Source organism: Pelobates fuscus, chromosome 4, assembly GCF_036172605.1.
Source record: "Pelobates fuscus isolate aPelFus1 chromosome 4, aPelFus1.pri, whole genome shotgun sequence".
Taxonomy (NCBI): domain Eukaryota; kingdom Metazoa; phylum Chordata; class Amphibia; order Anura; family Pelobatidae; genus Pelobates; species Pelobates fuscus.
In genome coordinates, this window is record NC_086320.1 from 4,148,025 (window position 1) to 4,161,887 (window position 13,863).

General features: G+C 46.2%; 1 protein-coding gene across 7 annotated transcripts in view; it reads right to left on the minus strand.

Annotated features, from left to right (window-relative positions):
- Positions 1-13,863, minus strand: part of CFAP20 (cilia and flagella associated protein 20) — a 60,131-nt gene that overhangs the window by 14,484 nt on the left and 31,784 nt on the right. For 2 of the 7 annotated variants that reach the window (XM_063450921.1, XM_063450923.1), the window contains exons 2-3: positions 9,715-9,818; positions 7,698-7,777 (exon numbers count right to left, since the gene is read on the minus strand). In XM_063450921.1, the coding sequence (XP_063306991.1) occupies positions 7,698-7,777; positions 9,715-9,798 (164 nt within the window). In that variant the 5' untranslated portion in view covers positions 9,799-9,818. Of the gene's footprint in view, positions 1-7,697; positions 7,778-9,714; positions 9,822-10,119; positions 10,164-10,802; positions 10,811-13,076; positions 13,096-13,863 lie in introns of those variants that run through there. The other 5 variants (XM_063450918.1, XM_063450924.1, XM_063450919.1 and 2 more) reach the window with 4 other exon arrangements.

The window sequence follows — 13,863 nt, forward strand, 5'->3', positions numbered from 1 at the left end:
TATTGGCTTCTGTGCAAGCCTGTAAGTTATATTGTACTTGCTATGCCTATCGTATGAAAAAAAAAAAGAATAAAAAAAAATATATATATACACACACACACAATATATATATATATATATATATATATATATATATATATATACACACATACATTATTGATGGTCGAAATGTTGAAAAAAGTAAAAAAAAAACAGTACTATTTCTTCTTATTATTATTTTAAAATAATAAAAAAAACATTTGAAAAGATTAATGCATGTCTCAGTCAGTAAGAGATTCATTTCATGTGATCCTGGCAGCCATTCTAAATGTCCACTCCGTTGGGGGGTGTGGCCGGAACTCGAGTCGGATGGATAGCAGTGAAGCTCCATACCGCGCCAACACGCCAGCGGACACTTGAGTATTAGCCTCATGCTAGTGGCAGACAGACCACGAGTTATAGATGGGGGAAACCCCAAGCTACACTGCAAAGTTTGATGTGTTTAATTTTCAGTTTTAATGCTTAATACTACGGTTTATGAAGGTGCTAACTGAAGGGGGGGGGGGAATTCATACAGGACGATGGTCCATAGTCCCTAGTGCATGCCTATGTGAGTACGGGTGAGAAACATATCTAATAGGTCCTATCGTTCTCCACCCTAAGTAACGTATCGGGGGAATGATTAGAGGTAGGGTAGGGGAATTACCTCCCCAGATATATATGGCTGTCCCCAAGTAATTACCTGACTTCGACCGCAACGAAAGCAGTGTGATGGAGGGTGGACCATATGGGCCCCAGGGAGGATGGTGCACTGTCATCTTACGCAAATAGTACATGGTGTTGTACTGTGATTCCCCGACTATACCACTGTAGCTCTATGCCAGGTTCAGCATATTGTGAGCTGTATTAGTGGTGATACGAAACTTAACAGTACCTAAATCCTGTGTACCCCAAATTCGGTCGGGTACCGTTGTTTATTTTCAGCAAAAGTATGTTCATAGATTTTATTTGTTTATTATGTTCTATCATTGTATATACCCGGTATTCTACGACTTAGAATCCACAATACACCCGCCAGACCACACTATATTGTCAGAACTGCACCGAGCTCGTATCACAAGCCAGATAATCTTGAATGCCCTTTCCCATTACAATACCAGAATATGCACGACAGCATATCAGCATTAACACATTATGAAAATGTATTTCCATAACGTACGGGGGCTTGAATACCCCATTTAAACGTCAGGTATTACTGAAGAAAGAATAGAGAGTAAGGGCTGCGCCAGAGAGACTTAATATATTAATAATAAATAGTCCAAAAAAAAAAAAAAAGAGTCTTATCTAAAATGCTCTTATTGGAGACACAGAGTCTATAGGTGCTTGGTCAGGAACAAATGTCCTCGCTGTTCTCCTCCGTGTAGATTCGCTCATATGCAAGAGATAAAACAAATAGAGAACCAAACAGTGCAATAAGTCTAATTATGGAGTAAATAAAATATTAAAAGCTGGTATAAAACTCACATTTGCAAGAGCTATAACTCGCTCTAGTGTAAAAGGCGTACAGCGGTACAATCCCCGCTTATGGGATAAACTTCCTCCGTCAATGGTATGTTCAACACTCAAAAATAAAAGAGAGACAACCAATAGTGCTCACTGGATAAAATACTGGAAATAAAATATATAAAATGGTACTCACAAGGAAGGAGCAGACCAACTGCTCCTTGAAGATAGCGCTGGTTGTATGATCCCCACCTAGGATTACTTGGAGTCCAGGGTGATAAAAATGCCAGGTAAAAAACAATATAAAGTGTATCAAAAAGATAAATGGCACGGGTGCTGTGCAGCGGGATTCCAAGAGCCACACACAACAACTTACCACGCTGCAGCATGACGTGGTCTCCCTACAACAACAGCACCTGCAGGTGGAACAAAAAATGGCGGCGATGGAAGATGCACGGCGCGCCCAAAACCTTAAGATCAGGGGAATAACGGACTACATATCAGACGCAGAGGTGCCCCACCTCATACGACGCTTGGTAAGCACGATTCTCCCCGCGAAGCAGGCCGAAGGAATATGCATAGACTGTACATTTCGATTACCCAAACCCACAACAGCCCCAGTGTCGGCTCCCAGGGATATAATAGTTAGGTTCCAAAAACGCCAAGACAAAATGGCAATTCTGGCAGCCACCAGGGGAAACACACCATATGCCTTTGAGGACATGTCCCTCACGTTCTATACGGACCTGTCCCGGGGAACAATGGCAGGGCGCGCAGCCCTCATACCACTCACCACCTTACTCCGCGCACACAGCATAAAATATCAGTGGCGCCCACCCCACAAGCTACAGGTGCTTCATGGTGACGAAACTTACCTAATAGCTGACCTACCAGAGGCAAGAAGGCACCTGGCGGCCTGGGGCCTCCCATAAGACGCCCTGCAGCAGCCCAACAAACCCGCCAACATCCATGCATGGAATCTGGCCACCTCCGAAACATTTGTCCTGAGAAGATCCGCCCAAGCGGTACCGACACCGAGCCAAACATGAAACCACATGAGGATTTGCGGCTCTTTGCCTCTCGCTTGTCACTGTTCCTTGGACTATACGGACTGTTGAACGCACTGCCCATGGAATAGACTACCCCCTGTAACACACCGGGGGCACCAAGTGAAAGACAACAGCTGAACGCATTCCGGATACCAGCCTACTCGCAGAGCAGGTTACCTGACGCTCTTTTGAAAACTTTGACTGGTTGAACGCCCTGAGACACTTACGCCCTTTTTCATGTGATTTGTTATTGGCTTCAGCATTGTCTAACCCATTCATTTAGTTGCACCGACAGATGGGCATCCCGACAGCACCATACACTGGCCCAGATACCCCGAGCATATCATACCGTTAACCAACGAGGCACTGACTAGACTGACAGTAGAATTCTTACCATGATATAGCTTAGTATTGGCTAGCCCAAAAGTAAGCCCGTTCTAACACTCATGCCTACCTCGTATCCTGGGTACACAATCTATTCATATGCCCTCTTACAATCTCACTTCCCACTGCCGTAGCATACTATGTCTGCCTCATTATGATTCAGTCTTCGTAATCGCTACCCATGCTGGCCCAAACGCCAGAAAAGCAGATAGTATTATGCTCGACTATTCTCATGCCAACATGCTCCTCTAGGTGTAAGATTGCATCATATAACCCACCAAAGTGCAAGCCCACAGCCTGTTACTTAGCACGGGACTCACGCGACAATACACCCTCCCTTGGTTTTCGACCTTTAGCTTAACAAAGTTTGTTGGTTTATAATTTCTTAAAGGTTTGATGTCAGGGTTGCCTTCTCCCAGATAGTGCGGACCGTCACCCTATGATAAGCGCACGATACACACGCTTACGTTGACATTTCTTATTATACAGGAACACTGCCTAACAGTACATGGTAGTGGACACTAAGGCAGGGAGTTTCACACGACTATCTCTCATCGTGCATTGCAGTTAAGACAATAACTATGGAAGGGACACGGCACAGTTAATGTTTTCTCACTCGACACCTGCACTGTGTACATCATGCCCGAGACGGAGTGGGACCCTAATCCACTGTTAAACGTAATATGAAGCTGAGACCTCTAGCTCGATGACCCATCAATCTCCTCACTATGTTTTTCAGACACTCATGCCGCACTACATACAAGCCACAATGACTTAACCTTAAGCGTGCCTAGCCTTGCTAAACCCGTACTTAATGTCACATGTTATCTAAACGTTGTTTTAGCCTGTTAATTTTACTTTTATAAATATAAAAATGTGCCGACTTTACTGCCACAATGTGAAATGTTTTTTAAAATATGCCGGTAGAAGCGGTTGTGGCTCTACCTGCTTGCTGTAACCAACTGCACGAGAAAAATAAAAGAATAATAAAAAAAAGAGATAAATGGCACAAATACAAAGTGACCAAATAATCTTTAATATATTCAAATACACAATAAAATATCCACAAACGCGTTTCGCCAATACGGCTTTATCAATATGGAATAAGGACCTGATACCTGGCAAGAGAGAGAGTTTAAATAGCAATTCAAATCTTTGAAATTGGCGCCAAAATTAGGAACAGCCAATCAAAATTTTTGTAATAATCAAGTTTAAACATATAAAACCAGAATCTTCATAATGGACATACAATATAATAGGCTTTATGAACCTTGTTAGACTTTAAAACATTGTAAACGATGGTTATTTTATATAGAAAATAACTTTCTAATGCGGTCATGTGACCGGCATATAAACCGCATGGTTTGCTGGGACATGTACCGCTGGTCTCTGCCCACTCAGTAACCCTTCGATCCGGAGGGCTAGTAAACCCCAGAGCCGTGGTGGAGCCCCTGGACATGGACAAGCTACCCACTACCCCAGGTGCAGTAACCAAATTTTGTGGGTGGGCCACTCTGTTGATTATGTGTTGTGGGTGGGTTGCTGGACTAACCAGGGCACTTACTGACAGGAGGTCAGATACCCTGTTAGTCTGATTGGTAAAGGGGAGAAATGTGTCGGAACCAACCTCGCCACTGGATAAGCCTGGTTGCTCACCTGCTCCCTTTAGACTATGGCCCCATGTTTAACACTGTTCTTTTTCCCTGCAGAAAGGCTGGTTCGTGCCTTTCTGCGGACTGTTAAAGTCACGAACACCGCTGAGCCGCCGACCTCCCTTCTCCTACCTGCAGTCAATTATCTGAACACCGGTCCATTCGGTACTTTACTGTTTAAACCATGCTACCCCAGATAGCTATGCCATGGAGCCCAGCCGTATACTGAAAGACTGTATGAAAGACTTTGGCTCCATGGCGATTGAACTGCATGTATGTGATCTGAGCGCCATCCGGTAATAATGTGCGCTCAGATCGAAGCTATCTGGGGATAGGTAGAATGTGTATGTTCTATGTGATAAATTTAACAGTATGTATTTTCATGCCTTTTATTGTCCTTTGTCTGCCATGTGGTTAATGGAGTTTTGCCTCTGTCCTTGGAGATAATTGGATTACTTCCCAATTATCTCCAGGACAGAGAGGAGGGATTGTAAGCTTCTGATTAGTCAATGTCCAATATGTTTCCCAGTCTTCCATCTGGTCCCCTGGGGGGGGGTCCACCAGGTGGGAGACATGCATAAAAGCCAGGCAGGTAGCCCCAGTAAATCAGTTCCGCTTGACCCTCAAACGAAGTGTCACCTCCATCTCGTTCTTGGGGGGGGGGGGGGGGGGGGGGGAGGGGAACTGAATTGTATGCCGTTACAGTGCGACTGCCAGGAGTGTAAACTGTTCGTATCGTTTTTCCTGTTCGGCTGTTTACAGCATTTGTGTGTTTCCTGTTCGGAGTTGGAGTTTTCATGTGTTTGCAGTTCGGGAGATTGGTGAATTTGTGTGTTTGCAGTTCGTGAGATTGGCAATTGCAGTAGCTGCCTGTGCATCTGAAAAGGGGAATATCGCCTAAACGGTTTAACCTCTTGTGTGCAAAACGGTCCATTAGAGTCTCTATACTCCTCAGCGGCCATCTGGCGGTTGATCATATAACCCAAATCGCGGACCCACAGATTTCTGCTACTGAAGTGTTCCATTAATAACTTGATCTACACAATAGCCAATATATATCCCCCAAACACAAAATCATTGAAATTTCTTACACAGTGTATTGACAAAATTTGACCGGTTTAAAATGGGTACCACTATAATCTGTGGCAACTTAACCACATATACGATCCAAAGTTAGACTCCACTCCCAGATACAAACAACTGCTAACTCAGTGTAAGGCACTCACTAAACTGATCACATGTAACCAGTTATATGATGTATGGCGCACCCTACACCCCACTGAGAGTGAATACACCCACCACTTCGCAGTCCACAACTCATATTCAAGGATTGACGGGTACCTAGTTAACTCCTCACATATACATCAGGTCCAGAAATGCAAAATTCTGCCCACGACATGGTCCGACCACAATCCTGTCACAATGACATTATTTGACCAATACAAATATAAGCATAAAAGCCCATGGTGCCTAGACAAACCTTACCTAGATACCCTTAAAGAGAAATTGATAAAATTCTTCAATACAAATGACACTGCAGACGTACAAGCGGACACACAAGACCTTCAATCGGGGCGCTCTTATAAAACGAGCCTCCTTCCTGAAGAAAAAGCACGATACCAGCAGTAGGAAATACTATATTGACCTGCAGGTCCTCCATAGACAAGACCGATTGAACCCCTCCCCAGAATTCGCAACACAGATACAAACTCTACAGTCATGGTTTAACGATACTAACATACTGTGACGAAAGCAACTTCGCCACGGTTTTTTGGAGGGGACTACTTGCCAGCCTTTTACCCTGTGACTATGGCCCCTGCAACAGAACTGGTAAATATACTTTAAACAGGCTCTGTTCGTGCAATTGGGACACCAGAGCAATGGCAGTCAGCATATACAACACATAAGGGACTTTCCTTCTGTGCAACAAATCTAGAAATAACGAGGAAGCCGTTATATCGGTGGTACCTTGTCCCACATAGGTTGGCAACCTTATATCCCAATGTGAGTAATGTAGGTTGGAGGTGCAATTCAGACATAGGCACTATGCTACATATATGGCGGACCTGCCCCACATTACAAAACTATTGGCAGGACGTAGGTGACATCATTACCCAATGCACACAGCATCATATTCCACCAGACCCCCGCACATTCCTTCTGTATATCTTCCCCTAGGGTCTGTCAAAAGTTGCAGCTAAGACCATGTATCTTATTACTCACCGCTGCTGCACCACTACTGGCTAGGAAATGGAAAACAGTCACCATACCAACGATGACAGAGCCTAAACAACAAATCTCTACAACTGTATCCTATCAATTAATGGCCTTCACCCAAATGCAAAAAGGTGTAGCAACAAAAGAAATGGCAGAACTGTGGCGGCATTACAATTCAGAAAACGCTAAGTGAACAATTGTAGGTCTGGAACAGGCCAGGACAGTATTCTCTCTATCCCCCATGAACACTTTCCCCCTAAAACCCATTCCTGGTTCAACCCCTTCCACTACCTCCCACACCCTACCTTCCCATGGTTATACACCCTGTAACAAATAAGATAACGGAACAATTGACGACATCATTGTAGGTGGGGCACAGGGGCTATCACACAGTATCCGAAAGGAGACAAATTAGTGAGTTAGCAGGCCGGACAAAGGGTGTTCTGAACAACCAGTCATAGAAAACACAACCTTTACCAAAAAACATGTAACTAAACGTCTACTGACAATCCAAACATGCAAGTCAAACGAACAGGAGGAATAGACAACTTGAGTGAAGTTACAAGACATTATCAGCGGTTATTGGAATCTTTCTGTACACTTACCAATACACTGTAACGACCTGTGCAACCATGTATAGATGTGCACACCTATGGTGTCCATGTCTAAAAATGCTATCTGTATTTCTTTACAAGCAATAACAATCAAGTACGGACATAGTACATGTTGTTAGTTCCAGATTGCAAGGGTCATTGACGTATAATTATATTTTCTCTAAACATCCCCTTTCTTTTTTGTACCCAAAACACTTGAAAAGTCAATTAAAATGGTCAAATAGAAAAAAAGAAAAAGAAAAAAAAAAAAAACGTCCACTCCGTACAGACCTCAAAGCAGGTCAGATCCTCGTTCTTACCTTACGTTAGTTCCTTCCACTTCCAGGACTAAAGACTGGATGTCATTATCTGTTATCCGTTTTATATGCCCATTTCGGACCTAAAGAAAAGGACGAGTGTGAGTGACGCAATGTGTAGCAATCAATCTTCCTCCAGAACACGGGAATGAAACATGTAAGACAGCATGACACGGATTCTGATCGACACAAACGCAGGGACACAGTGACCAGTGCAAATGGAAACACAGATATGGTCAGGATATTTATATCGGCAGACATTTTGTGCTATGATAGAAATTAAAAGTGTATACTGCCTGAATCACTTAGAACAGAGCAGACTCCATTTTGGATTTCAAGCTAACAAAGACACTAATTTCTATCCTTTCTGTGACTAACCTAGCCGGAGCTAAAGAATGCATTGTATATACAAACCAAGTGATAAGAAATGAGAACGGGGGATGGAAGACTGTCTAAATGTTAATGGAATAGAAATCATTCTAAACCCAGACATTAGTGACAGAGAAGATTAGTAATTAATTTTACAAGATTCCCATGGTAAGTGAAAGGTGAGACTAAGTTTCTAACTGTCATTTTAGAAATTACAGCAGGAATTGGAGACACACTGTCTGGGCAAAATCCAAAGAAACTTTTTGAACTGACAAGTAACTTAAAATTATGGCAACCATAAAGATAAGCTAAATGACATCAAAATAGCCTCCTGGATAGGAATCTTTAGAGGGACGAGACTGCCCTCTATAGACCAAATACTTAAATTGCTATCTGGAAGGTAACCACACCCCCAGTGTTTCTATTGGTCTATCACCTAGTGACAAACAAACAATTTTTCCCTTTAAAAAGTTAAGACAAAGGGAAGAGAGGGGCAAAGTCAAAGAGTCAGAGTTGAAGTGAGTTGGAGTTTCAGATTCGGCCATGCAGAGAAATCCATGACAGATATCCACTCCAGGCCACTCAGAATTTCTTACACACCAATCACACATCCATTCAGTTCCTGAGACTACCTACTCATCTGATGAGAATGTCTACTCAACTGGTAATTATACTGGTTTCATTTAATTAATCTAAATTAATAAAAAAAGAATTCTAATAGCATGATATATGACTGGATAAATCACGATCAGATTTCGATATTTAGAAATCTTAGTTAACTAAGAAATATATAGTTATAACCATTCCATTCTGCAGATGGAATTAGAATAATTATGTATTTATGTGATTTCTCACATGTTAGCATATCGTGATATTTATCCAGGTGTATTGATTTGCTCTAAAATAAGATAAAATATCTGTTTAGGCAAGTTAAAATTCTGCTTATAGAACATGGTAGATTACTCTTATTGGATGGTTCCAGGAAATGACTAATGAGTTGGTTTAGGGGTTATTTTAATTAAAATTACATGAGAATAGATCTTAATTACCTAGGAGGTCTAGCCAGCATTGAAAGGGTTATTCTAACTGTCAGCTAAAGTTTTATGGCCTTACGCTGCAAGCTGTGTGAAAGAAAGCTTTTGTGTGTGTGTAAACTTTCACTTTCGTTCTCTGTGAAGCCCTCATAAATCTCGTCTTGACAATTGCTATGTTAGCCATTGAAATGTATTACCATTTGTATTGCATACTCATGTTATACTGAATTTTCATTGATTATTACCACGCATGTTACATATTATTATTTAAATTCTCACAATAAATTGTATCTATTTTTATAACAAATTGTGATTTTTATTTGTATGGAATACATTTCACTTACACGATAACGATCTTTGGGATCTGAGAATTGAAATAGTGGGCAATTCTCAACCGTTTACTATTATTATCCCGTAAATATCCCCAGAATATTGAGACAAACAGAGACACATACACACTCTCTCTCCATCTGTTACACACACATGGACATACAAACAGGACTATATACACAGTGTGCCAGGACTGGGGGGCTTACTGCCCGTACTCTACATACACAGTGTGCCAGGGCTGGGGGGCTTACTGCACATACAGAGTGTGCCAGGCCTGGGGGGCTTACCTTTTTATCCCAGATTTGGAGGGGCTTGCTGCCGATACTGTAGAGGATGGAGAGAAACCCGGACTGAAAAGTGTTTTTGAACATGGTAGCGAATATCTGGGTAGCTGCTAAGAAAAGATAATACAGTGTCACATTTGGGAAGTAAAAATAGTAACAGCCATCAATCTGTCCTAAGGACCTAGTACTGCCAAGCACTCAGAGACAGCAGGAGTAGTGTTTACCTGGCTCTGTATCTGGGGTGCAGTCAGTCAGTATGGGGGTCCCAGCAGGAGTAGTGTTTACCTGGCTCTGTATCTGGGGTGCAGTCAGTCAGTATGGGGGTCCCAGCAGGAGTAGTGTTTACCTGGATCTGTATCTCGGGTGCAGTCAGTCAGTATGGGGGGTCCCAGCAGGAGTAGTGATAACCTGGCTCTGTATCTGGGGGGCAGTCAGTCAGTATGGGGGTCCCAGCAGGAGTAGTGTTTACCTGGCTCTGTATCTGGGAGGCAGTCAGTCAGTATGGGGGGTCCCAGCAGGAGTAGTGTTTACCTGGCTCTGTATCTGGGAGGCAGTCAGTCAGTATGGGGGTCCCAGCAGGAGTAGTGTTTGACTGCACCCCAGATACAGAGCCAGGTAAACACTACTCCTGCTGGGACCCCCATACTGACTGACTGACTGCCTCCCAGATACAGAGCCAGGTAAACACTACTCCTGCTGGGACCCCCCATACTGACTGACTGCCTCCCAGACACAGAGCCAGGTAAACACTACTCCTGCTGGGACCCCCCATACTGACTGACTGCACCCCAGATACAGAGCCAGGTAAACACTACTCCTGCTGGGACCCCCCATACTGACTGACTGCACCCCAGATACAGAGCCAGGTAAACACTACTCCTGCTGGGACCCCCCATACTGACTGACTGCACCCCAGATACAGAGCCAGGTAGTCAGTATGGGGGGTCCCAGCAGGAGTAGTGTTTACCTGGCTCTGTATCTGGGGTGCAGTCAGTCAGTATGGGGGGTCCCTGCAGGAGTAGTGTTTACCTGGCTCTGTATCTGGGGTGCAGTCAGTCAGTATGGGGGGTCCCAGCAGGAGTAGTGTTTACCTGGCTCTGTGTCTGGGAGGCAGTCAGTCAGTATGGGGGTCCCAGCAGGAGTAGTGTTTACCTGGCTCTGTATCTGGGGTGCAGTCAGTCAGTATGGGGGTCCCAGCAGGAGTAGTGTTTACCTGGCTCTGTATCTGGGAGGCAGTCAGTCAGTATGGGGGTCCCAGCAGGAGTAGTGTTTACCTGGCTCTGTATCTGGGGTTCAGTCAGTCAGTATGGGGGTCCCAGCAGGAGTAGTGTTTACCTGGCTCTGTATCTAGGGGGCAGTCAGTCAGTATGGGGGTCCCAGCAGGAGTAGTGTTTACCTGGCTCTGTATCTGGGGGTCAGTCAGTCAGTATGGGGGTCCCAGCAGGAGTAGTGTTTACCTGGCTCTGTATCTGGGGTGCAGTCAGTCAGTATGGGGGTCCCAGCAGGAGTAGTGTTTACCTGGCTCTGTATCTGGGGTGCAGTCAGTCAGTATGGGGGTCCCAGCAGGAGTAGTGTTTACCTGGCTCTGTATCTGGGGTGCAGTCAGTCAGTATGGGGGTCCCAGCAGGAGTAGTGTTTACCTGGCTCTGTATCTGGGGTGCAGTCAGTCAGTATGGGGGGTCCCAGCAGGAGTAGTGTTTACCTGGCTCTGTATCTGGGAGGCAGTCAGTCAGTATGGGGGTCCCAGCAGGAGTAGTGTTTACCTGGATCTGTATCTCGGGTGCAGTCAGTCAGTATGGGGGTCCCAGCAGGAGTAGTGTTTACCTGGCTCTGTATCTGGGAGGCAGTCAGTCAGTATGGGGGGTCCCAGCAGGAGTAGTGTTTACCTGGCTCTGTATCTGGGAGGCAGTGAGTCAGTCAGTATGGGGGTCCCAGCAGGAGTAGTGTTTACCTGGCTCTGTATCTGGGGTGCAGTCAGTCAGTATGGGGGTCCCAGCAGGAGTAGTGATAACCTGGCTCTGTATCTGGGGGGCAGTCAGTCAGTATGGGGGTCCCAGCAGGAGTAGTGTTTACCTGGCTCTGTATCTGGGAGGCAGTCAGTCAGTATGGGGGTCCCAGCAGGAGTAGTGTTTACCTGGCTCTGTATCTGGGGGGCAGTCAGTCAGTCAGTATGGGGGTCCCAGCAGGAGTAGTGTTTACCTGGCTCTGTATCTGGGGGGCAGTCAGTCAGTCAGTATGGGGGTCCTAGCAGGAGTAGTGTTTACCTGGCTCTGTATCTGGGGTGCAGTCAGTCAGTATGGGGGTCCCAGCAGGAGTAGTGTTTACCTGGCTCTGTATCTGGGGGTGCAGTCAGTCAGTATGGGGGGTCCCAGCAGGAGTAGTGTTTACCTGGCTCTGTATCTGGGAGGCAGTCAGTCAGTATGGGGGGTCCCAGCAGGAGTAGTGTTTACCTGGCTCTGTATCTGGGGTGCAGTCAGTCAGTATGGGGGGTCCCAGCAGGAGTAGTGTTTACCTGGCTCTGTATCTGGGAGGCAGTCAGTATGGGGGTCCCAGCAGGAGTAGTGTTTACCTGGCTCTGTATCTGGGGTGCAGTCAGTCAGTATGGGGGTCCCAGCAGGAGTAGTGATAACCTGGCTCTGTATCTGGGGGGCAGTCAGTCAGTATGGGGGTCCCAGCAAGAGTAGTGTTTACCTGGCTCTGTATCTGGGAGGCAGTCAGTCAGTATGGGGGTCCCAGCAGGAGTAGTGTTTACCTGGCTCTGTATCTGGGAGGCAGTCAGTCAGTATGGGGGTCCCAGCAGGAGTAATGTTTACCTGGCTCTGTATCTGGGAGGCAGTCAGTCAGTATGGGGGTCCCAGCAGGAGTAGTGTTTACCTGGCTCTGTAACTGGGGGGCAGTCAGTCAGTATGGGGAGTCCCAGCAGGAGTAGTGTTTACCTGGCTCTGTATCTGGGGGTGCAGTCAGTCAGTATGGGGGTCCCAGCAGGAGTAGTGTTTACCTGGCTCTGTATCTGGGGGGCAGTCAGTCAGTATGGGGGTCCCAGCAGGAGTAGTGTTTACCTGGCTCTTTATCTGGGGTGCAGTCAGTCAGTATGGGGGGTCCCAGCAGGAGTAGTGTTTACCTGGCTCTGTAACTGGGTGCAGTCAGTCAGTATGGGGGTCCCAGCAGGAGTAGTGTTTACCTGGCTCTGTATCTGGGGGGCAGTCAGTCAGTATGGGGGGTCCCAGCAGGAGTAGTGTTTACCTGGCTCTGTATCTGGGGGGCAGTCAGTCAGTATGGGGGTCCCAGCAGGAGTAGTGTTTACCTGGCTCTGTATCTGGGGTGCAGTCAGTCAGTATGGGGGTCCCAGCAGGAGTAGTGTTTACCTGGCTCTGTATCTGGGTGCAGTCAGTCAGTATGGGGGTCCCAGCAGGAGTAGTGTTTACCTGGCTCTGTATCTGGGGTGCAGTCAGTCAGTATGGGGGTCCCAGCAGGAGTAGTGTTTACCTGGCTCTGTATCTGGGGTGCAGTCAGTCAGTATGGGGGTCCCAGCAGGAGTAGTGTTTACCTGGCTCTGTATCTGGGGTGCAGTCAGTCAGTATGGGGGGTCCCAGCAGGAGTAGTGTTTACCTGGCTCTGTATCTGGGGGTCAGTCAGTATGGGGGGTCCCAGCAGGAGTAGTGTTTACCTGGCTCTGTATCTGGGAGGCAGTCAGTCAGTATGGGGGTCCCAGCAGGAGTAGTGTTTATCTGGCTCTGTATCTGGGGTGCAGTCAGTCAGTATGGGGGGTCCCAGCAGGAGTAGTGTTTACCTGGCTCTGTATCTGGGGGGGCAGTCAGTCAGTATGGGGGTCCCAGCAGGAGTAGTGTTTACCTGGCTCTGTATCTGGGGTGCAGTCAGTCAGTATGGGGGGTCCCAGCAGGAGTAGTGTTTACCTGGCTCTGTATCTGGGGGTCAGTCAGTCAGTATGGGGGTCCCAGCAGGAGTAGTGTTTACCTGGCTCTGTATCTGGGGTGCAGTCAGTCAGTATGGGGGGTCCCAGCAGGAGTAGTGTTTACCTGGCGCTGTATCTGGGGGTCAGTCAGTCAGTATGGGGGTCCCAGCAGGAGTAGTGTTTACCTGGCTCTGTATCTGGGGTGCAGTCAGTCAGTATGGGGGGTCCCAGCAGGAGTA